The sequence below is a fragment of the Callospermophilus lateralis genome, chromosome 11 (assembly GCF_048772815.1).
Source record: "Callospermophilus lateralis isolate mCalLat2 chromosome 11, mCalLat2.hap1, whole genome shotgun sequence".
Taxonomy (NCBI): Eukaryota; Metazoa; Chordata; class Mammalia; order Rodentia; family Sciuridae; genus Callospermophilus; species Callospermophilus lateralis.
Genome location: NC_135315.1, coordinates 22,470,133 through 22,493,764, shown reverse-complemented (window position 1 = coordinate 22,493,764; position 23,632 = coordinate 22,470,133). Strand labels below are relative to the sequence as shown.

Below are 23,632 nucleotides of genomic sequence, written 5' to 3'. Positions count from 1 at the left end.
AATAAAAATTAACAGCTGGAGATATAGCTCAGTTGGTAGAGTGCCTGCCTCACATGCACAAGGCCCTGGGTTCAATCCCCAGCACCACCAAAAAAAAAATAATAAAAAATAAATTAAGGAGGCTGGGGATGTGGCTCAAGCGGTAGCGCGCTCGCCTGGCATGCGTGCGGCCCGGGTTCGATCCTCAGCACCACATACAAACAAAGATGTTGTGTCCGCCGATAAATAAATAAATAAATAAAAATTTAAAAAATAAATAAATTGTGTATGTTAAATAAATAAATAAAAATTAAAAGGACTGGAGATATACCTCAATATTAATATACCCCTGAGTTCAATCCCCAGTACATAAAATAAATAAAGCTCTTTCTATGTGTGAAAAAATGTGTATATGTGTGTGTGTGTGTGTGTGTGTACATATTTGCATATACACATGTACAGAGATTGTGTGTTTTGTATCAGGTACATGTGGTAAGGACAGAAAACAAATATCAAACCAAAATTAGAGGCAGGCTGGGCAATCAAAGTTTATAAATATTTTAAAAACATTGGACAAAATCTTCAGTTGTTTTACAGCTAAAGACTTACCATTATTCTCATGCAAAATGATAGGAGATGCAGTCTTATCATCCAACAGGTCAGAGGGAGAGGCATAATACTTCATGTTCATTAAATGACCTATGAAAAATAAAACTTATTACTGCATCTTTATTAGTATATTACAAATAAAGAACAGATTTCACACTTCTATAAACCTATATACAAGAAAATAGTTTCATAGTTATGAGAAGCCATGCTCTAAAGCAGTTGGCAAAACATGATAACAGTTTAAGTACTGGGGCTGGGGTTGTGGCTTAGAGCACTCGCCTAGCTGGGTTCAATCCTCATCACCACATAAAAATAAAATAAAGGTATTACACCTAACTACAACTAAAAATGAAAATATTAAAAAAAAAGTATTGATTCTGAAAGTAATAATTTACTTCACACAATTGGAAAAAAAAGAGGGGAGGGTAATGCAGGTATTTACACCTTAGAACTCCTTATAAAATATAGAAACTAATACTTTTCTCCCTCTGCTTATGTCTTTATGAGCTCAAGGTGAAATTAAAAATAATGACTCTGGGCTGGGATTGTGGCTCAGCGGTAGAGCGCTCGCCTAGAACACATGGGACCTGGGTTTGATCCTCAGCACCACATAAAAATAAAGGCATTGTTTTGTGTCCATCTACACCTAAAAATATAATAACTATTTTAAAAAATAAAAAATAAATAAAAGTAATGACTCCGAAACTAAAATTAGACATTTTTCTAAATAATTAAAATAACCTACCCCCACTCCTGGGAGTGAGATAGCCAACACTTCCATGAAGAATCTTATCCAAGGGACCAGCATTAGTTGCTTTCCTGCAAAACAAATTATCTATTTAGACACAGAAGGTCTTAGCAGCCCTTAAAAAAGTCTTACAATGTGGTCTGGGGTTGTAGTTCAGTGATAGAGAACTTGCCTCGCATGTGTGAGGCACTGGTTCAATTCTCAGCACTACATAAAAATAAAGATATTTTTTTAAAAAGTCTTACAATGTGCCAGCTCTGGTGGACACCTCTGTAATTCCAGTGGCTGGGGAGGGTGGGAGGCTGAGGCAAGAGGATGGCAAGTTTAAAGCCAGCCTCACAACAGCGAGGTGCTAAGCCACAGTGAGACCCTGTCTCTATAAAATACAAAAAAAAGGGCTGGAGATATGGCTTAGGCCCCGAGTTTGATCACTGGTACCCCTGCCCCCCAGAAGTAGTAAATGTAACTAGGCACAGTCCAAAAAAGTCTTAAAATATAAGTAGGCACAGTGGTACATGCCTATAATCCCAACTATTCAGAAGCTAAATCAGGAGAATCTGAAATTCAAGGTCACCCTGGGCAATTTAGCAAGACCATTTCTCAAAATGAAATGAAAAGGGCTCTAATATAGCTCAGAGGTAGAGTCTATGGGTTCAATCCACAGTACTATCCAAAAAAAAAAAAAAGGCCTTAAAACGAAAGATGCACTGGGTTTGATCCCCAGCACCACAAAAAGAAATGAAAATAAGTCTTATAATAATACTATAACAACTCTGTTCTGTAATTGGGGGATATAACAAATATACTTCCCCTTCAAAATAAATGGATTATTTCTAAGGACACACCATTATATAATATGGTAAACATAAATTACAACTTCACTACTATTTATCAGATAGGAGTCCAAGTTTGATGAATTATCAGATAAAATGTATGAAATACCAAACAACTTAGTGATACTGAATCTCATAAATGGAACACAAATATTATTTGGAAAGGGAAAAGAGATAATCAAGATGGATAATATTTTGTTATGTATAATATGTATTCTATATCCATAATAGAGATGTATAAATAATAGGATAATACCGTGGGTGAAAAACCAAGAGTCACATAGAATTGATTCTTTAATCAGTCTTACCAGTACATAATTGCCATTTTAGATAGATCTTGTTCTAAGGACTGGAGAGCCAAGTACATTTTAGTCTTCAGTTTGCTGGAGAGCAGATGAGGATAAAATATGAGTTAAGTCATTGAATGTACATGTAAGTATATGTGTGGGTATACACAGACACAAACACATACTGATACAGAAAGCACAGCCCTGCATGATAGCACATGTCTATCTATAATCCAAACAACTCAGGAGGCTGAGGAAGGAGGATCCCAAATTCTAGACCACCTTTAGCAACTTAGCAAAACCCTGTCTAACAATAAAAAAATAAAAACGGCTGGACAGTAGTAAGTGCTTCTGGGTTCAATCCCAGTACCAAAAGAAAAGAAAGAAGGCCTAAGGGTAAGAGCATATTAGAAACAACTAAAGAAGAAAAAGAAAAAAGGCCTAAGGGCAGGAGCACATTAGAAACAACTAAAATATTTTGTTTTTTATTTCTGTGGGGCTGGAGACTAAATCCAAGGTCTTCTGCATGTTAGGCAAACACACTACCACTGAGTCACATTCCCAGCTCTAAAATATTTATTAAAAAAAAGACCTAAGTATGGATTGGTGGTATACACCTGTAATCCCAGATACTTGGGAGGCTGAGGAAGAAGGATCCCAAGTTTGAAGCAAGTCTCAAAAACTTGGCAAGACCCTATTTCAAAATTTAAAAATAAATAAATAAAAGGGGCTGGGCACACAGGGTGAGGTGGCACACATCTGTAATCCCATCAACTCAGGAAGTCGAGGCAGGAGGATCACAAATTGAAAGCCAACCTCAGAAATTTAGTTAGGCCTTGAGCAACCTAGCAAAACCCTGCCTTGAAATAAATAACTAAATACATAGGGCTGAGGATTTATGCTCAGTGGTTAATACCCCTGGGTTAAAACCTTAGTACCAAAAATGTAAAAATGAGAGTAAAAAAATTAAAAATAACAAGTTATTGGTACCACAATAATTCCTTTCATCCTAGAAATCAATGTTAAATGCATGTTAAGAATACTCTGGGAGATAGAGATATAGCTCAGTTGGTGGAGTGCTTGCCTCTTATGCACAAGGCCCTGGGTTCTAATCCCCAGCACCACAAAAAAAAAAAAGAAAAGAATGTTCTGTATTCTGGCTTTATAACCTACTAATGCAGATATTAAAAGATCTTTAAAAGACATAAAAGTCAAAAACTGAGTTGCACTGCATAGAAATCAGTAATGACGTTATGACAGAAGAGTTAGCAAATTTCTAAGCATACATGACTTGTAGACTTATACTAGTTCTTCTAAAACATAAAAAGGAAATAAATAAATAAATAAAAATACTTACTTGTCTCCTGGAAGGTTATACAGATTAACAAGGCCCTTAAGATGCTTAGAAAATTCATCAAAATTTTTTTCCCTACAAGAATTCAAGGAAGAGAAAGAGAATACAAAATACAATTACTACTCAATTTTACAATAAAGTGCCAAAATTGGCTTTTGTAATCGGCTTTAAGTTTCTTGAAATTAATCAATAATAGTAAAAGAAGGGCTGGGGTTGTGGCTCAGAGATACAGTGCTCGCCTAGCATGTGTGAGGCCCTGGGTTCGATCCTCAGCACCACATAAAAATAAAATAAAGATGTTGTGTCTTCCGAAAATTGAAAAATAAAGATTTAAAAATTCTCTCTCTTCTATCTCTCTTTAAAAAAAAATATATTGTGTCCACCTATAACTAAAAAATAAGTATTTTTAAAAAACAATAAAAGAAGAAGAAATACTTTCCTTTCTCTTTCTGCCCCATTTTTCTGGAGAAACTGCTAATAAGCAATATGAAAGTCAATCAGCTAGGCATAGTGACACACATCTATAATCCTAGAAGCTTAGGAACCTGAGGCAGGAGGATCCAGACTTCAAAGCCAGTCTCAGCAAATTAGCCAGGCCCTAAGCAACTCAGTGAAACCTTGTCTCTAAATAAAAAGGACAGGGATGTGGCTGAGTGATAGAGCACCCCTGGGTTTAATCCCCGGTACCAAAAAGTAAGCAATATAAAAATCAAAAGACCTGATTAATTCACATACCAATTAGTTACAAAATAATGAAACCTAGCTTAAGTGGATCATGTTTTTTGGTGGGTTTTTGTTTGTTTGTTTATTTTGGCAGCAGTGGTATCAGGAGGGATTGAACTCAGGGGCTGTCTACCACTGAGCCAAATCACCAGCACTATTTTGTATTTTATTTAGAGACTGGGTCTCACTGAGTTGCTTAGAGCCTTGCTTTTGCTGAGGCTGGCTTTGAACTCGAAATCCTCCTGCCTCAGCCTTCTGAGCCACTTGGATTACATGCATGCGCCACCACACCCAGCTCCTTTCCTTTTTATATTTAACTGCCACTGAATGCCAAGAGGAAAAAAAAAATAGTAGTAGTACACACCTGTAATCCCAAGTACTCAGGAGGCTGAGGCAAGAGGATCACAAGTTAAAGGCCAGCCTCAGCAATTTAGCCAGACCCTGTATCAAAATTTAAAAAGAAAAAAAGGGGAGCCTAGGGATGAAACTCAGTGGTAAAGCATCTCTTGATCCAATCCCCAGTACCACAAAAATAATAATAATAATAAATTTTTTAAAAGTTTTTGATTATAGAGGTAAAAATGAGAAGCACATAAACTAGAACATTTGTAAGCCTATAACAACCTAAAAAAAACAGGAAAGTGAGGACTCTGAAAACAAACCACATGACCAAATCTACCCTAGGAAAAAGAAACTACCACCATGAAGTTTGGCATTCTAGGACTAAATAGTCAGGTTTGGAATCTTAGCCAAATGAGGTCTTGTGGGTAGGTTTAAGGATCCAACACATTTCAATAATTCATCTCTTTCCAAACTTAAAGGAAAACAAAAGCTCTAGAAAGCTAAATAGCCATGATAATCCCAAGCATGTTATCAGTCATGCTCTGAGCATTTATAACCCATAGTATTACGAAGATTGGAGGGAAAAAAAAAAAAAAGACAAGCAGCAACAAAATGTATTCCCTACCTTAATATTACCATTTACACTAAGTGAATGGAAACATCATAAAAGGTTAAGATTCATTCTGAGGCCAGGACTGTGGTGCATGCCTTTAATCCCAGAGGCTTGGGAGGCTGAGACAGGAGGATCACGAATTCAAAGCCAGCCTCAGCAATGTCAAGGAACTTAACAACTCAGTGAGACCCTATCTCTAATGAAATACAAAATAGGGCAGGGGATGTGGCTCAGTAGTTGAGTGCCTTGGTTCAATCCTCAGTATCGAAAAAAAAAAAAAATTCATTTCTGAGGTTCCCAATTCTGAACAGGCTTATAAAATAACTTAAGAATACAACCAGTTCCTAAGTTAGTACAATCTCCTACGATTCCAGGTGAGAACCAGAGATATTGGCTTTTTCTGAAGTATGATGGTATTAAACCTTGGCATAATTACTGATTCATTGAAATTTTTAAAAGGTTATTTTTTATATTGCATTACAATTTTTAAGAACTTGTTCAAACTTGGCTATAAGCACATTAGTCTTACAACTGAGAAGACTTAAGCAAAACTTCTTTCCTCCATCTTACACTTTAAGACATTGCCCATGTGGTACTTGAGAACTTCCAAGTTTAAAACAAAACTGATATAATAGTTTTTTAAAATTTTCAGAAAAGGCTGAGCAGTATGACACATGCATATAATCCCAGCAGCTGGAGAGGCTGAGACAGGAGGACCAAGTTCAAAACCAGCCTCAGCAAAAGCAAGGTGCTAAGGAACTCAGTGAGACCATGTCTCTAAATAAAATACAAAATAGGGCTGGGGATAGGGCTCAGTGAAGGAGTGCCCCAGAGTTCGATCCCTGGTACACCCCCCCAAAAAAAATTAAGTTACCAGAAAATCTTAATCTGGATTTTAAAAAAATATTTTTTTTTTTAGTTTTAGGTGGACACAATATCTTTATTTTATTTTTATGTGGTGCTGAGAATCGAACCCAAGGCCTCACGCATGCCAGGCAAGCGCGTTACCACTCGAGCCACATCCCCAGCCCATGGATTTAAATTTATGTATGGAAATTTCTTCTTAATTCAAAAGGGAAAACAAGTCAGAAGAAAAAAACACAAACCGATAAAAGACTGTCTTCAAACCTACTATTTTTTATCTTGACAGATTATTATATATATATCTTAAATGTAATATAATTTTTCTGAAGATCAATGTGAAAAGTTGTTTTCAAGATACAGACTGGGGGGCTGGAGATATAGCTCAGATGTTAAGTGCTTGCCTTGCATGCACAGAGCCATGGGTTCAACCCCCAGCACCAAAAAATAAAAAGACTGGGGGTTGGGTTTGTAGCTTATAGAGCACTTGCCTAGCACTGGGGACTGGTTTCAATTCTCAACACAATATAAAAATAAATAAATAAAAATAAAGGTTCATCTACAACTAAACACACACACACACACACACACACACATATATATTTAGAAGCTGGAGTTGTGGCTCAGCAGTACAGCGTTTGATCCTCAGCACCACATAAAAATAAATAAATAAAATAAAGGAATTGTGTCCAATTACAACTAAAAAATAAGTTTGTTTGTTTTTTGTTTTTTTTTAAGATAAAGACTCAAATTTTCTCAGGATTCTTCTGACTCAAAGATTAGGCTCCATTTATTTTGGTTCCACATAAAATTCCTAACGCTACATCAGTAGCTCTCCATCAGTGTGATTTTTGTTATCCATCACAACATGTGACAATGTCTGAGAATGTTTGTTTAGTCAGGCACAGTAGCGCATATCTGTAATACTAGCGACTGGGGAAGCTAAGGCAGGAAGACTGAAGGTTCAAAGCCAGCCTCAGCAACTTAGCAAGGCCATAAGTAACACAGAGAAACTCTACGTTAAAAATTAAAAATAGAGCTGGGGATGTGGCTCAAGCCGTAGCGCACTCGCCTGGCATGCGCAGGTCTCTAGGTTCGATCCTCAGCACCACATCTAAATAAAAAATAAAGATGTGTGTCCACCAAAAACTAAAAAATATTAAAAAATTCTCTCTAAAAAAAATCTTAAAATAAATAAAAAATAAAAAGAACTGGGAAAGTGATTCAGTGATTAAGCACCTCTGGATTCAATCTCCAGTACCAAATAAATAATAAACAAACAAACAAATATTTGTTTTGTTTCTGGCAGTGCTGAAGATTAAATCCTGGGTCTGACACATGCTAGGCAAATGCTCTACCACAATGCTCCATTCCCCAGTCCCTGGAGATATTTTTCATTGTCACAATTGAGGGGATACTACTGGCAGACATAGGAAAGGCCATGGATGCTGTTATATATCCTACCATGCACCAGATAGCCCCCAGAGAAAATAATTTTCCAATCCAAATTGTCAATAATATTGAGGTTAAAATCCTTGGACAGACTGAGTAGGCTTAAAAGTCATTCTAACTTAATTCTGAATGTCAATATGCACAGATTGAAAAATCTTGGCCAACAAAATAAATTTCTATAACAAGAAACTAAATGCTGATCATTCTCAAAACCAACTATAAACAAGAGCAGAGCCAGCTGTGGTGATACATGTCTATAATCCCAGTGAGACAGGAGAATCACAAATTCAAAGCCAGCTTCAGCAATGGTGAGGTGCTAAGTAACTCAATGAGACCCTGTCTTTAAATAAAATACAAAATAAGGCTCAGTGGTTGCGTGCCCCTGAGTTCAATCCCTGATACCAAATTGAAAAAAAAAAAAAAAAAAAAAACTAGAGTAGTGGCAATGCCTATAGTCCTAGCTACCTGGAAGGCTTAAGGCAGGAGGAAAGCTTGAGCCCAGTTCCACACCAGTACAGGCATTATAGTAAAACTCTATCTTAAAAAAAAGAACAGAACTGTCAGTATCAAGGAATATGAATGTTATTTGCTCACCTTAACTGTTGTACAAGCTCTGGGCAGCTCTAAAATTAAAGAAAGTACAATAAAACATTAAACTATATTAACAACTTTGAAAACATCCATTTTTTTTAATTAATGCACATGCTTTATAACAAATATTATAACTACAGAAGGCCCTTATATTAAGATATCAAAAAGCATATTCTTCCTACTAGGTGAATAATGGGTTTGGTGTGGGAAATTAAAAATGAAAATATATGAAATAGTTTATAAAGGAATCAACTTTCAGTAGCCTGATTAAAATATTAGGAACTCTCTTTAATGCCATCCCTGGAATTATACCAAACTGACTGGTTATACACATTTTTACATTCATTTCTATTAAATGATTTTTCAGATTTCTGTCCTTGATTTTAATCTCTGAAAGGATGGGAACTGTATGATTTATTTATTGTTCAACTGCGGCTCATGTTTGTTGATATAAAATTTAAAAAGTTCCTCTCGTGTTTCCAGTTATCAAAGCCCTTGGATGATGTCAGAGATGGACGCACATTACTCTAAATTTCATTCTAAAGCTACTGATATAGCCCATCACATCATCTCTACAGTGGCTCAAGAAAAAAACCTAAACCCAAACTAAACCCCAACAATTCATTTTTAAATCAATGTTCCTATGTAAACCCCATAGATTCCAGTGAAATATCAACAACACATACCACAGGATTCTCCCCATGGTGAGCCACTTTTACATCACAAAGCTGTCCTGCAGGATCTAACTGCACTTCCACATAGAACATATCTGACGTGATGTAACATTCAGTGCCACTGGCACTGAGATGAGAGCCCAGTCTAGCAGGAACAAATCAAAACAAAAATTAATAGAAGACACAGAAATAAAGCCACCCAAAGTTAACACTAAGTTAAACATTCTGCCTACAGATAAGGCTACATACCCATTCTGTCTCGCTATTGATTCCAAACGATCAGTCATTGCTGGTAAAGATGTTACTATGAAAAAAAGAAAATCACAAAGAATGTTCCAAATAAATGGTTTATTCTTCAAAGACAGAAACATACTAGGGAGTATGTATATCCATCATTCCAAAGCCATAAACATATTCAGTAGTTCAAATACCAATAATTTACACAAAGTTCATTGGTACAGTTTCACTGTGAGGCTAAGGTAGCAATAAGGTTAAGAAGATAAGACCTACATGAAATACTATTAACCTTCCTCTTTTCCTTTTTCATCACTCCTTATTTTGGACAAGTTGTGTTTAACTGAAAGAAAACATATTATCTGTTAATGCAAAGTCAGGCACAGTGGCATGCCTATAGTCCCAGTTGCTTGAAAGGCTGAGACAGAATTGCTTGAACCTAAGAGTCTGGGCTAATCTGGGTAATACAATAACATTCCATTTCTTTATTTAAAAAAAAAAAAAATAGCCTTCCTCTTACCTATTCCTACCTGCTAAGGCTAGAGTAAGAAAGATGAACACCAAAGTCAATATAAAGGAACAGCTTAAGTGTTACAGTGTTTACGTGTGTACTTAACATGTATGAATCCTGGGTTCAATCCTCAAAACCAAAAAAAAAAAATCCATCTGGAAATGCATGATGTCAAGATCATTGTACTGTTATGTGTAACTAATTAAACAAACAAACAAAATAAAAATGGGCTCAGTGGTGCAAACCTGCAATCCCAGCAACTCAGGAGACTGAGGCAAGAGAATCCAATTTCAAAGCCAGCCTCAGCAACTTAGCAAGGCCCGAAGCAACTTAGCAAGACCCTGTCTTGAAATAAAAGATGCAGCTCAAGGACTGGGGTCGTGGCTCAGTGTGGAACACTTGCCTGGTTTGTGAGAATCAAAGGGTTCTCAGTACCACATATAAATAAATAAAGATCACTGACAACAAAAAATATTAAAAAAAAGATGCAGCTCAGTGGTTAAGCTCCCTGGTTGGAATCAATCCCTGGTATCAAAACAAAAAACACAAAAAGAATTGTGTGGGGGGCTGCTGCTGGGGCTGAGTAGTAGAGCGCTCACCTAGCACATGTGAGGCCCTGGGTTCGATCCTCAGCACCACATAAAAATAAATAAATAAAGGTATTATGTCCAACTACAACTAAAAAATGAATACTAAAAAAAAAAAAAAGAAGATTGAGGTTGTGGCTCAGTGGTAGAGCATGTATAAGGCAGAAGGTTCGATCCTCAGCACCATATAAATAAATAAATGTACATAAAAAAAGAATTGTATATGTGTGTACATACTAGATGTCTGTGGGATATATATGCATGTGTATGTATATGCATACATACATGTACAAACATTTAAGTGTGTCTGCACACACACAGATATATATATGTAAATACACACATGTATGTCTGTGTATACATGTTGTAAATGTATGCATATAAACAAACACCTTGGGGTAAGTAAAGCAGATTTTCCAGGCATGAAATAGACCCTGGGTTCAATACCAAGCTCAAGAAAAAAAAGGAGGAGGGGCTAGGGTTGTGCCTCAGCGGTTGAGCGCTCGCCTTGCACTTGGGAGACCCTTGGTTCGATGCTCTAGTACCATATAAAAATACATAAGTAAAATAAAGGTATTGTGTCCAACTACAACTAAAAAAAAGAAAAAAAGAGGGGAGCTGGGTATGTTGCTCGCTAGTACAATACCTCAATATTCACAGCATTGATTTACAACAGTCATAAAACAGAAACAACTGCCTAGAGCAAGTGCTGCACATTTTAATCTCAGCTGCTTGGAAGGTTGAAGCAAGAAAATCCCAAATTTGAGGCCAGCCTGGACAACTTAGGAAGACTCTGTTACACATAAAAAAAATTAAAAGGAGGGCTGAGGTTGTAGCTCAGTGGTAGAGCGCTTGCCTAGCATGTGTGAGGCACTACATATAAATAAATTTTAAAAGTCCATCAACAGGGCTGGGGATGTGGCTCAAGCAGTGGCTCACTCGCCTGGCATGCGTGCGGCCCGGGTTCGATCCTCAGCACCACATACAAACAAAGATGTTGTATCCGCCGAGAACTAAAAAATAAATATTAAAATTCTCTCTCTCTCTCTCTCTCTCTCAAAAAAAAAAAAAAAAAGTCCAACAACAACAAAAAATATATATATACACACACACACACATATATATATAAATTAATTAATTAATTAATAGGACTGGGAATATATCTCAATGGTAAAGTGCCTGTGGGTTAAATTCCAGTAGGGGAAAAAAAACAAAAGAACTATATAATTAGAAATGCTTAAGATAAAAAATAAAAATGGTAAAAATGATAAATTTTCGGTTATATGTATTTGACTCCAAATACAAAAGAAAAAAATTACTCAAGTGAATCACATTCACTTGTGGATCACAGCAAAATTTGTGTGTCTATCTGCTTCTGTGGTGCTTGGGACTAAACCCAGGGCTCTGTGTATACTAAGCATACACTGTACCACTGGGCTGCATTCACAGCTCCTTAAAATCTGTTTTTACTTTCCTGTCTCCCCAAAAGCAGAATTAGAATTAGTCATTATAAGTTTGAATAATCAAGCTCATGATTCAAATTTTTTGTTTGCTTTCTTTCTTTTTTTTTTTTTTAAGAAAGAGTGAGAGAGAGTGGGAGAGAGAGAGAGAATTTTTTAATATTTATTTTTTAGTACTTGGCGGACACAACATCTTTGTTTGTACGTGGTGCTGAGGATCAAACCCAGGCCGCACGCATGCCAGGTGAGCGCGCTACCACTTGAACCACACCCCCAGCCCCATGTTTGCTTTCTTGAAAACATTCTAGATAGCTAAAATGTCCATCTTCTAGGCTGCAGATGTAGTTCAAAGGTAGAACGCTTCCCTAGCATGGATGAGGCACTGGGTTTGATCTTCAGCACCACATAAAAATAAATAAATAAGATAAAGGTACTGTGTCCATCAACACTAAAAAAAAAAAAATTTAATTCAATCTTGTGGGGCTGACTCAGTGGTAGAGCGCTTGCCTGGCACGTGTAAGGCACTGGGTTTGATCCTCAGGACCACGTAAAAAAATAAATAAAAGTATTGTGTCCATCTACAACTAAAAAATAATTTTAAAAAATTTCACCGTCTGGGCTGGGGTTGTGGTTTAATGCGAAGAGTGCTTACCTAGCAAGTGTGAGGCACTGGGTTCCATTCCCAGCACCATATATAAATAAATGAATAAAATAAAGGTCCATCAGCAACTAAAAAACAAAAATCTTTTAAGTCTATCTTCTCAAGAATTAATTAGAAAAGAATATGTACAGAAGAAAATCTCTCTTTTTTTTCTGCTATCTTATATCTTCATTAATTATCTTTTAAGTCTCTATCAGCCTCCAAAGTAAGATCCCATTCAAATCTTTTAAAGTTCAGGAATCAGGAGCTAGGGTCATGGCTCAGTGGTAGAATGCTTGCCTAGCATGTGTGAGGCACTGGGTTGGAGTCTCACGACCACATAAAAATAAATAAAGGTTCACCAACAACTAATAAAAATTTTTTTTTTTCAGGAAAGAGCCAGGCGCGGTAACACACCACCTGTAATCCCAGTGGCTCAGGACGCTGAAGTTATGAGGATTGCAAGTTCAAAGTCAGCCTGAGCACCTTAGTTAGTGAGGCCCTAAGCAACTCAGCAAGACCCTGTCTCTCATGAAATATAAAAAGGGACCCACGATGTGGCATGATGGTTAAATGCTCCTGGGTTCTATTCAGGCACCACTACCCCACCCCCAAAAAAAAGTTCAGGAAAGAGCTGATTTCAAATCCATAAATGAAAGTAAGAGCAACACATAGCAGAGAAAGTTAACCTACCTCAATTTGTATTTCTAATATAAAACAGACTTTCTTAAATGGAGATTTTTATAAAATAAGTATATTTCAAAGATATTTACAAACCTTTGAGAGCCTTCTGTAGAGTCTCCAAACAGCTGACCAAATGTTGATGCCCTCCAGAACTCATCACAACCCTCTTCTCCTATATCAAGTGGGAAAACAATTGATGTAAAGATTAATGAAGTCAACCATGTTTAAGGTTAACATACATATTATCCTGAAAGTAATATTTTAGGATAGTTCATACCATCTATACAATCTATAGCCTCTTCACTATTACTCTGTCTATCCATCCAAAGGAAGAAAGTATAGCATATTCCATATATAGCAGAATATGGTATTCATATATCTAAAGTAAGATAAAGCTTTAAAGAAAAATCCATAAGAATGATTACCACCTAAGATTAGACAGATAAATGAGGTGGCTCATGAGAATTGGGAATTCCCAAATATATCAAGGTGTATGCAGCCTGAGAAACACAACCAAACCTTAGTCAGACTAGATTCTAGGAAACAGAATGTATAGTTCACAAGATAAACTTCCAGTGAGCTAAAAAGTCAGCATAGTGTTTCTAACTTTACCTAGAGAAAAAGTTTCTTTATGCAAAACATTCCAGTCCCCAGCCGGCCAGGGTGGCACACTCAGGAGGCTAAGACAAGAAAAAGGATTGCAAGTTTGCACGCCCTCAGCAATTTAGTGAGACTCTGTCTCAAAATAAAAAGGGCCGGGGATATGGATCAGTGGTTAAGCATCCAAGGTTTAATCCCTGGTATTTAAAAAAAAAAAAATTCCAGATCCCCAAAATGTGAAATTTTACAGTACAAAGGGTGTTTTTCAGATTTTTTTTCATGCCCTAATAAGTCTCTCTCTTCTTTAATTCCATGCTCATCCTCATAAAACACACTTGATTTATTAATAATCTGGCTTCCTTTGTATCCTGAATAGAGAAGGGAGTATTCTGGGCAGTGAATATCAGTATTTTGGAAAATAGAAAATAAACCCTGTCATAAGTTAATAAATAAGCATTCTGATTTCCATGCTAATTTACCGAGATTTGGTTAGTATGCCAGCTGATGAAAATTCTTAAAAGCCTTACTTGCATTTGTTTTTTCTTTCTTTCTTTTCCTTTTCTGTGTATGTATTGTTGGGTATCAAACTCAGGGCCTCAAACATGCACTAGGAAAGCACTCTACTAATAAGCCACATTTCCTGGCCCCAAATTTTTGAACCTGTACAACTGAGATAAGTTTAAAGGGAAGCCATGGTTATGAAAACAAAACACTAGTAGTAGCCCAGGTAAAGAGAGGCCCTTAAGAGCCACCTGGAATCCCTCTATCTCATGTTCATGTCTTTAATGACAATTTCACTTAAAAGAATATATTTCAAACAAGAATGTGATTGCCTTGGGGCTTTAAATAAGACCCCTTAATTTCCAGACTGAAAAACTACAATTCACTTTTTTTTTTTAATTTTTTTTAGATGTTGACAGACCTTTATTTTATTCATTTATTTTTATGTGGTGCTGAGAATCGAACCCAGTGCCTCACAAATGCTAGGCAAGCACTCTACCACTGAGCCACAACCCCAGCCCCCATTCCTGATATTTTGATATCCACTATCTCGTGATCCTTACAACAAAACTTATGAAAGGGGCTGGGCTGTGGCTCAGCAGCAGAGCACTTGCCTAGCATATGCAAGGCCCTGGGTTCGATCCCCAGCACCACATAAAAATAAACAAATAAAATAAAGGTATTGTGTCCAACTACAACTAAAAAATAAGTTTTAAAAAAAATTTTAAAACCATATGGAAGAGCAAATTGTCATAATGCTTCCATTTTCCGGATAAGAAAACTGAAATTCAAAGAGGTTATATTAATTTGTTGAATGTCAAGTAGTAAATATTGGAGTCAAGGGAGTTTTTTGTTTTGTTTTTTGTTTTCGGCAGTACTGCAGACTAAACCTGGGGTCTAGAAGATGCTATAAGGCAAGTGCTCCAGTACTGAGGCACATCCCCAATGCCTCAAGTTCAAGTCTTTTTACAACAAATTTAATTCTTCTGCTAGTGCTGATAAGATCATTTTAAACACTAATCTACTAAACTGGACTTACTCTGAAACCAAAGTAAAATTTGGTAGGGAGAAGAGAGTAACAAAATTAAATACAACATACAGAATACAGAAAAGTTTTGTTTTTTGTTTTTGTTTCTTTTTTGGTACTAGGGATTGAACCCAGGGGTGCTTCACCACTATGCTAAGTCTTAGCCCTTTTTATTTTTTATTTTGAAATAGTTACTGAGACTGGTCTTGCCTGCCTCAGCCTCCTGACTTGCTGGAATTACAGGTACGAACCTCCAGGCCCAACTAGAATACAGAAAAGTTAATAAATCACAAGTGAAGCAATCACAAAGTGATAGAACATTTAACTACATATAACTACAACCAAGATCAAAAAAATGGGAATAAGGTATCCTACGTCATGTGACTATCACAGGAATCATATGAATGAACTCCTTTTGGCACCAGGGAATTTAACCCAGGGGCACTTAACCACTGATCCACATTCCCAGCCCTTTTAATTTTTTATTTTGAGACGCATCTTGTTAAGTTGCTTAGGCTTGCTAAAGCTGCTGAGGTTTGCCTCAAACTTGCAATCCTCCTGCCTCTGCCTCTGCCTCTGCCTCCCAAGTCACTGAGATTACAGGCATGCACCACTGTGCCCAGCAAATGAATGAACTTCTAACATTGAGCCTTTAGGAGCTGGAGTTATAGCTCAGGGGTAGAATGCTTGCCTAGGATGTATGAGGCACTGGGTTTGATGCCCAGAACCACATTAGAAAAACCTAAACAAGCCAGGTACAGTGGCACATGCCTATGATCCCAATGGCTCATGAAGCTGAGACAGAAGAATGGCGAGTTCTAAGCCAGCCTCAGCAACCACAAGGCACTATAAAACAACTCAGTGAGACCCTGTCTCTAAAATACAAAATAGGACTGGGGATGTGGCTCAGTGGTTGAGTGCCCGAGTTTACCCCCAGTACCTCCCGCAAAAAAAAACTAAACAAAATAAAAATTATTATGTTCATCTATAACTAAAAAAAAAAAAAAAAAAAAAAAAACTACCACCACACAGAACCTTTAAACAAATCATCACATACCCCTACCCCCATCTTCCACTTAACTGGCTAAAGGATCCCCATATTGGTGAACGATTAAGGAGGAAACAGCACTGTAAAGAGGTTAACAGTGAATAGGTGAAAATCTAGAGTTCACCTGCATTAAGAATGAAGCAAGGGTCAGGCGCGGTGGTGCATGCCTGTAATCCCAGCAGCTGGGGAGGCTGAGGCAGGAGGATCATGAGTTCAAAGGCAGCCTCAGCAAAAGCAAGGTGCTAAGCAATTCAGTGAGACCATATCTAAATAAAATAGAAAATAGGGTTGGGGATGTGGCTCAGTGGTTGAGTGCCCCTGAGTTCAATCCCCAATACAAAAAAATATATAAAACAAAAACAAAAGAAAAAAAGAATGAAGCAAAGGCTGTGGCTATAGTTCAGTGGGAGAGCACTTGCCTACCACATATGGCACCTGATTTGATCCTCAGCACCACATAAAAATAAGTCAAATAAAGGTATTTAAAAAAGAATGAATCAAAAATTCTTGATACTATACACAGTAAAGGTAATATCAAACCATAATGAAGGCGATTGACACAATGGCTCTTAGGCCAGATGCAGTGGCAAGTGCCTATAATCCCAGTGATTTAGGAGGGTAAAACAGGAGGATCAGAAGTGCCAAGCCCGCCTCAGCAACTTAGTGAGGCCCTCAGCAATTCAGCAAGACCCTGTCTCAAAATGAAAAATAAAAAGGGCTTGGTTGGGAATGTAACTCAGTGAAATGCCCAGGATTCAATCTTCAGTACAAAAAAAAAAAAAAGAATGTCTCTTAACCAGACACGTTGGTGCATGCCTGTAATCCCAGGGTCTGAGAATGCTGAGGCATGAAGATCACAAATTCCAAGCCAGACTAAGCAACTTCATGAGACTGTCTCAAAATAAAATGAAAAGGATTGAGGATGTAGCTCAATGATAGAGTGCCCTGGGTTCAATTCCCAGGACCACACCAAAAAAAAAAAAAAAAAAGAGAGAGAGTGTTTCTACACCAGTATATCAAATATGTCCCTCACAGGTGTATTTCTTAGCACCTTTGTATGAAATAGCCCAATGTATTCTAACACAATTTTACAAATATAGTCAGCACTCTGATTCCTCAAATTCCACATCCTTGCATTTACCAATTATAGACGAGAAAACCCTAGTTTGGTGGTGCACACCTGTAATTCAAGCGACTCTGGAGGCTGAGGCAGGAGGATCCTGCGTTTGAGGCAAGATACTAAGCTATTTAGTAATCCCTGTCTCAAAATATGAAATAAAAAGGACCAGGGATATAGCTCAGTGGTAAAGCAATCTTGGGTTTGAGTTCTAGTACAAAACAAAACACAATTTATATAGTATAACATTTATATAGCAGCATTTACATTGTGTTAAGTATTATAAGTAATGAAGAGATCATTTAAAGTTTCCAGGAAGAAGTTCATGGCTCATATACAAATACTTTGCTCTTTTTTTTTTTTTTTTTTTTTTAACATTTATTTTTTTTAGTACTTGGCAGACACAACATCTTTGTTTGTACGTGGTGCTGAGGATCGAACCCGGGCCGCACGCATGCCAGGCGAGCGCGCTACCACTTGAGCCACATCCCCAGCCCAATACTTTGCTCTTTTATAAGACGGACTAAGCATCCATAGATTTTGGTATCCATGGGGAGTTCTAAAAACAATCCCCCCCAGATAGAAAGGAATAAATGAATAAATTCTTCCTCAGAAGATCCCTAAAATTGATAATCACCATGTATTCAAGTATTTTATGATAAGTAAAACTGAAGACACACTACTATAGGTAGTTTGAACAAATTCATGTTCCAAACTGAACTTCTTAAGTAATTGTCTAAGCACAACTTCACCCACTTCAACACAATCCTCACCATGACTTGACGCACAAGCTTAATGGTCTCACTCCAAGGTCTATTTTGGTTAAATTTTGCATGGAGCCGTTCCAAGAGAGAACTCATTTTACTCAGCTTTTCAGATTCTGCAATATAAATCAGAAAACGCTATTAGAAACACTTTTATCAAGCCCTTCCACAATTTTTCTTTTTTTTTAAAAAAAGAGAGAGTGAGAGAGGGAGAGAGAGAGAATTTTAATATTTATTTTTTAGTTATCAGCGGACACAACATCTTTGTTTTTGTATGTGGTGTTGAGAATCAAACCCGGGCCGCACGCATGCCAGGCGAGCACACTACCGCTTGAGCCACATCCCCAGCCCTCCACGATTTTTCTTACAAATGCAATCCCCATATTTTATCTAAGAATTCGGTTAAAATAGTTTATCATTTACTTCAAAACACATAAAGTTGTTTGTTTTGTGGTATTGGGGACTGAAACCAGGAGTACTCTACCACTGGGCAACATCTTCCAGCCCTTTTTTGAGACAGGGTCAATTCTAGCCTCAAACTTGCAAACCTCCTGCCTCAGCCTTCTGGGTAGCTAGGACTTCAGGCATGCACCACCGCAACCTGCAAGACCCTGTCTCTAAAAGAAAACAACATGGGCTGGGGCTGGAGCTCAGTGATGGACCGCTTGCCTAGCATGTGTGAGGCGCTGGGTTGGATTCTCAGCACCACAAAATAAATAAATAAAAATAAAGATCCACTGACAACTACAAAAAATATATATGTAAAAAAAGAAAACAACACTTAAGCCAGGCACCCCTGGGTTCAATCCCCAGTATCTTCCCCCCACTCCCCCCTCAAACAAAAAAAAAAAAAAAAAACAGAAAAACAGACAATACAGACAGACACAGGGTCTCATATTCACTGAGCTAAGCTTCAACTTATCAGTTCCAAGCAAATCCTTCTGCCTCAACCTCCTGAGTATTTGGGATTACAAGTGTACCCAGATTAAAAGAATCCTTCAATGGCAAGAATACACATACATTACAGGTCTTACAAAATGAATATCAGAGAACACACATCCATGAGAACCAAAAAACAACCATTTCACAGGGCATACTGGTGCACACCTGTAATCCCAGCCACTTGATAGGCAGGAGAATCACAGCTTCAAAGTCAGCACTGGCAACTCAGAGACTTCATCTCAAAGTAAAAAATGAAAGGGCTGGTGATATGTAGCCCAGAAATAGGCTATCCCTGGCCCATCCCTAACCATGTTAATATGCATGAAATCCCTTGCATGATATATTTTGAGCATACATTTAAATTTACCCTTTCTATGGTTATTATTGGTTACTATTTTCTTTTTTTTGGTAGTTGTAAATGGACAGCATGCCTTTATTTTACTTATTTTTATGTGGTGCTGAGGATCGAACCTAGTGCCTCACACATGCAAGCACTCTGCCACTGAGCCACAACCCCAGCCTAGTTGGTTACTTTTCTTTTTTTTAAAGAGAGAGCGAGAGAGAGAGAATATTTTAATATTTATTTTTTAATTTTCGGCAGGCAGAACATCTTTGTATGTGGTGCTGAGGATTGAACCCGGGCCGCACGCATGCCAGGCCAGTGCGCTACTGCTTGAGCTACATCCCCAGCCCCTGGTTGGTTACTTTTCAATGTGAAAATACTGCCTTCCTTATTTTTATTTCTTAGTGGAGGGTACCAAGGATTGAACCCAAGGATTGAACCCAGGGGTGATTAACCACTGAGCCACATTCCCAACCCTTTTATTTTTTGAGACAGGGTCTCACCAAGTTGCTTAGGGCCTTACTAAAGGCCTTACTAAATTGCAGAGATTGACTTTGAACTTGCAATCCTCTTTTCTCAGCCTCCCATGCTGCTGGGATTATAGAAGTGCACCACTGCACCCACCAACTTCCTTATTTTTTTTTTTTTTGTGATAATCTTTAGAGAGCTATTTATAAGTATGATTTTTTTAAAAAACAGGCTCTATTTGCCAATTTCAACTGTAATTAAAATTATATGGACAAAGGAGGACACGGTGGTGCATGGTTCATGAGGGCTGAGGCAGGAGGATTGCAAGTTTGAAGCAAGTCTGAGAAACTCAGTAAAATCTTGTAAAAGATTAAGAAAAAATGGCTGGGGGTATAGTTCAGTAATAGGACACCTCTGGGGGGGTGTAATAGGACACCCAGTAGTGGGGGGGTAAGGCCATGTAAAAGTATGTGAATGGGGAAGAGATAGATGGGCTATCAGCAGACAAGAGAAAGTTAGAAAACACTGGCTTCCCAGTCTGGACTAAGCATGTAAACAAACCTCCAAAGCCCTCCAACCCTAATTCTTTTTCTTTCTTTTTTTTTTGGTTCTGGGGAATTGAACCCAGGGGCACTTTACCACATGAATAAACATAATATGCCTGAGATGTTCTGTGAGGATATGGTGTGGACAAGTAAGTGTGGAAATGACTGGTGAAATGCAAAATAAGAAATGCTCTTAAAAGGGGAGAGACATTAAGCCAGGCACAATAATGCATACTTGTAATTCCAATGATTCAGAAGGGTTAGCTAAGAGGATTGCAAGTTGGAGGCTAGCCTCAGCAAGTCCCTAAGCAACTTAGTGAAAACCTAAGCAATTTAGTGAGACCCTGTCTCAAAATAAAAAATAAATATGGCTGGGGATATAGCTCAGTGGTTCAGGCACCTCTGGGTTCGATACCCAGTACCTAAATAAATAAATAAATAAATAAGCCAGGTGTAGTGGTACATGACTGTAAGCAATTCCAGAGGCTGGGGAGGGAGGCTAGCAAGTTCCAGTCCAGTCTCAGCAATTTACAGAGTTCCTAAGCAATTTAGCAAGACTATGTCTAGAATTAAAAAATAAAAAGGTCTGGGGATTGGACTGGGATTGTAGCTCAGTGGTGGAGTACTTGCATAGCATGTGTGAGGGACTAGGTTGAATTCTCAGCACCACATGCAAATAAATAAAATAAAGGTCCATCAACAACTAAAAACAAACAAAAAAAAATTTAGCTGGGTGATGCACGCCTGCAATCCTGGCGGCTCAGGAGGCTGAGATGGGAGAATCTCGAGTTCATAGGCAGCCTCAGCAATGGCAAGGTGCTAAGCAACTCTGTGAAACCCTGTCTCAAAATACAAAATAGGGCGGGGATGTGACTCAGTGGTTGAGTGCCTCTGAGTTCAATCCCTGGTACCAAAATAAAAAGAAAAGGTCTGGATATGTAGCTCAGTAGTAAAGCACCAGTGGGTTCAATACCTAGTACCAAAATAAATAAATAAAAACAAAATCTACTGGATGTGGTGGCACAAGCATGTAATCCCAGCGTTTCAGGAGGCTGAGACAGGAGGACTGCGAATTCAAAGCTAGCCTCAGCAAAAGCAAAGTGCTAAGCAACTAAGTGAAACCCTGTCTTTAAATAAAGTATAAAAAGGTTCTGGGGATGGGGCTCAGTGGTCAAGTGCCCCTGAGTTCAATCCCTGGTACCAAAAAAATAAATAAAATAAAATAAAATCTGGCAGTACTGGGGATTGAACACAGGGATGCTTCCATCACTATTATCATTCAGTGGTAGCACACCCCTAGGTTCTTTCACCAGTACTGCCAAAAGACAAAATTTAAAAAGGCATTACTACTCAATATCAAAAGGAGAAAAAGTTCATAATCAATGGTGGGAAGAACATAGAAAAACAGACAACTCATGTTGGTACTGAAAGATGAACAGATTAATTAGAATTAAGGTAATAAACTTTCCTTTCATGCTTTCATTTTCTGGAAAATTGATTTTGACCGTGTGAGCCAGTTTAAAGTTTTGAACACATTTCTACCAATTCTCACTTTAAAGTCATTCATCCAGGCACAATTACAAATGCTGGGGATACAACAGTAAGAAAACTAGACAAAACTCCTGTCTCCTGAGGTTTCCATTTCCACTTGTTACTCCCTTGCACCCAAGAAGTGTATTTTTCTTCTTCACTTTCAAAACATACATCTTCTTTTTCTTTTTTCTTTTTAATATTTTTTTAGTTATTGACAGACCTTTAGTTTATTTATTTTTATGTGGTGCTGAGAATACAACCCAGTGCCTCACACATTCCTGGCAAGTGGCTTCCCTGAGCCCCAGCCCCCATCTTCTTTTTCTTGAGATGCCTGCTGATGCTCAAATCAAACACTTTTTGAGCAACTATTATACACTATAGAGTACACATACTTGAGTAAGGAAGGGTCCCTGGTATAAGAAGCTCAAAACAAACTATGAAAGACAAGTAAACAGTAACAATAAAGTGAGCTGTAGCGGATGCAGGTCTGTAATCCCAGGGACTGGGGGCTGAGGACCTAAGCAACTTAGTAAGACCTTATCTCAAAATAAAAAAGGGTTGGGGGTGTGTGGGGGATATGTCTCAGTGGTTAAGCGCCCCGGGGTTCAATTCCTAGTACCAGAAAAAACACACACACACACACACACACACACACACACACACACAAAAAGGGTTGGGGGCGTGGCCCAGTGTTTAAGCGCCCCTTAAACAAGGTTCAATGCCTGCTCCTAAAGGTGGGGAAAGTGGGCTATAGCAATAAGCATGCCCAAAATACTAAGAAAGCATTTATACAGGAATGTGGAAATTTAGAGAATCTAAGTTCCAAAAGAAAGTTATTTTTTCAGCAGTTCTGAGTTACTCTGATGGAAAGAACGAAATCCAGCGCAGTTTTAAAATATACAGAAGCACAAGATCTGAGCACTGTGACATTCTAGGGAACTGCTGGCTTTTAATACCATTTCACTCAAGACAAAATATCCTCCAGTAATTTTACACATCGTTTTGTATTATTGTTCTTATGTTTATTCAGAGGTCTCTCCCTGAACAAAGTTTAAGGAGGTTTTAGATTCACTCGCCCTGTCTCCCACCACTTTAGGCTAAAATGCTCTCAGGCCAAACTGTCCCTAATTGTGCAGGAAACCTCCACAAAAGTTGGGAGTGCACGTTACCCCCAAGTCGGGGCTCTATAATCATTAAGGAAGGATGGTCATAACCTAAAAAGCACATTCCACCTCCCGGATTTTATGCCCTCTAGAAAGTAGCCCTCATGGGGCACCGGCCTCTACCACTTCTTACACATTGGCTCCCCCAGTAGTGTCCGCCCCCTCCTTTCGCTCTCACTCACCCTCGGTTTCCCCCTGAGCCTTCATCCTGACGGCGGTGAGGGCCTGGATCTGCCACAAGAAGATAAGCTTTTCCCCACCACCAACAGGGGAACCAAGCTGACTGGAGCTCCCGGGACGCAGGGAACCAATAGTCCCCACTGTTCCCGGGAAGGCTCAGTCTGAAGTCCCCGGCGGCAAGAAGAGAAGGGTGCTCGCGGCCGCCGCCATCTTCCCCAA

The 23,632-nt window shown here is 38.2% G+C and overlaps 1 protein-coding gene across 6 annotated transcripts in view; it reads right to left on the bottom strand.

The window, feature by feature from the left end:
- Med1 (mediator complex subunit 1) overlaps positions 1-23,632 on the bottom strand; it is a 36,349-nt gene extending 12,717 nt beyond the window's left edge. For 5 of the 6 annotated variants that reach the window (XM_076869792.1, XM_076869791.1, XM_076869793.1 and 2 more), the window contains exons 1-10: positions 23,416-23,632; positions 18,249-18,355; positions 13,276-13,354; positions 9,316-9,370; positions 9,079-9,211; positions 8,396-8,424; positions 3,814-3,885; positions 2,478-2,552; positions 1,334-1,407; positions 589-678 (exon numbers count right to left, since the gene is read on the bottom strand). In XM_076869792.1, coding sequence (XP_076725907.1) covers positions 589-678; positions 1,334-1,407; positions 2,478-2,552; positions 3,814-3,885; positions 8,396-8,424; positions 9,079-9,211; positions 9,316-9,370; positions 13,276-13,354; positions 18,249-18,355; positions 23,416-23,440 — 739 coding nt within the window. In that variant the 5' untranslated portion in view covers positions 23,441-23,632. Of the gene's footprint in view, positions 1-588; positions 679-1,333; positions 1,408-2,477; positions 2,553-3,813; positions 3,886-8,395; positions 8,425-9,078; positions 9,212-9,315; positions 9,371-13,275; positions 13,355-18,248; positions 18,356-23,415 lie in introns of those variants that run through there. The other variant, XM_076869790.1, reaches the window with a different exon arrangement.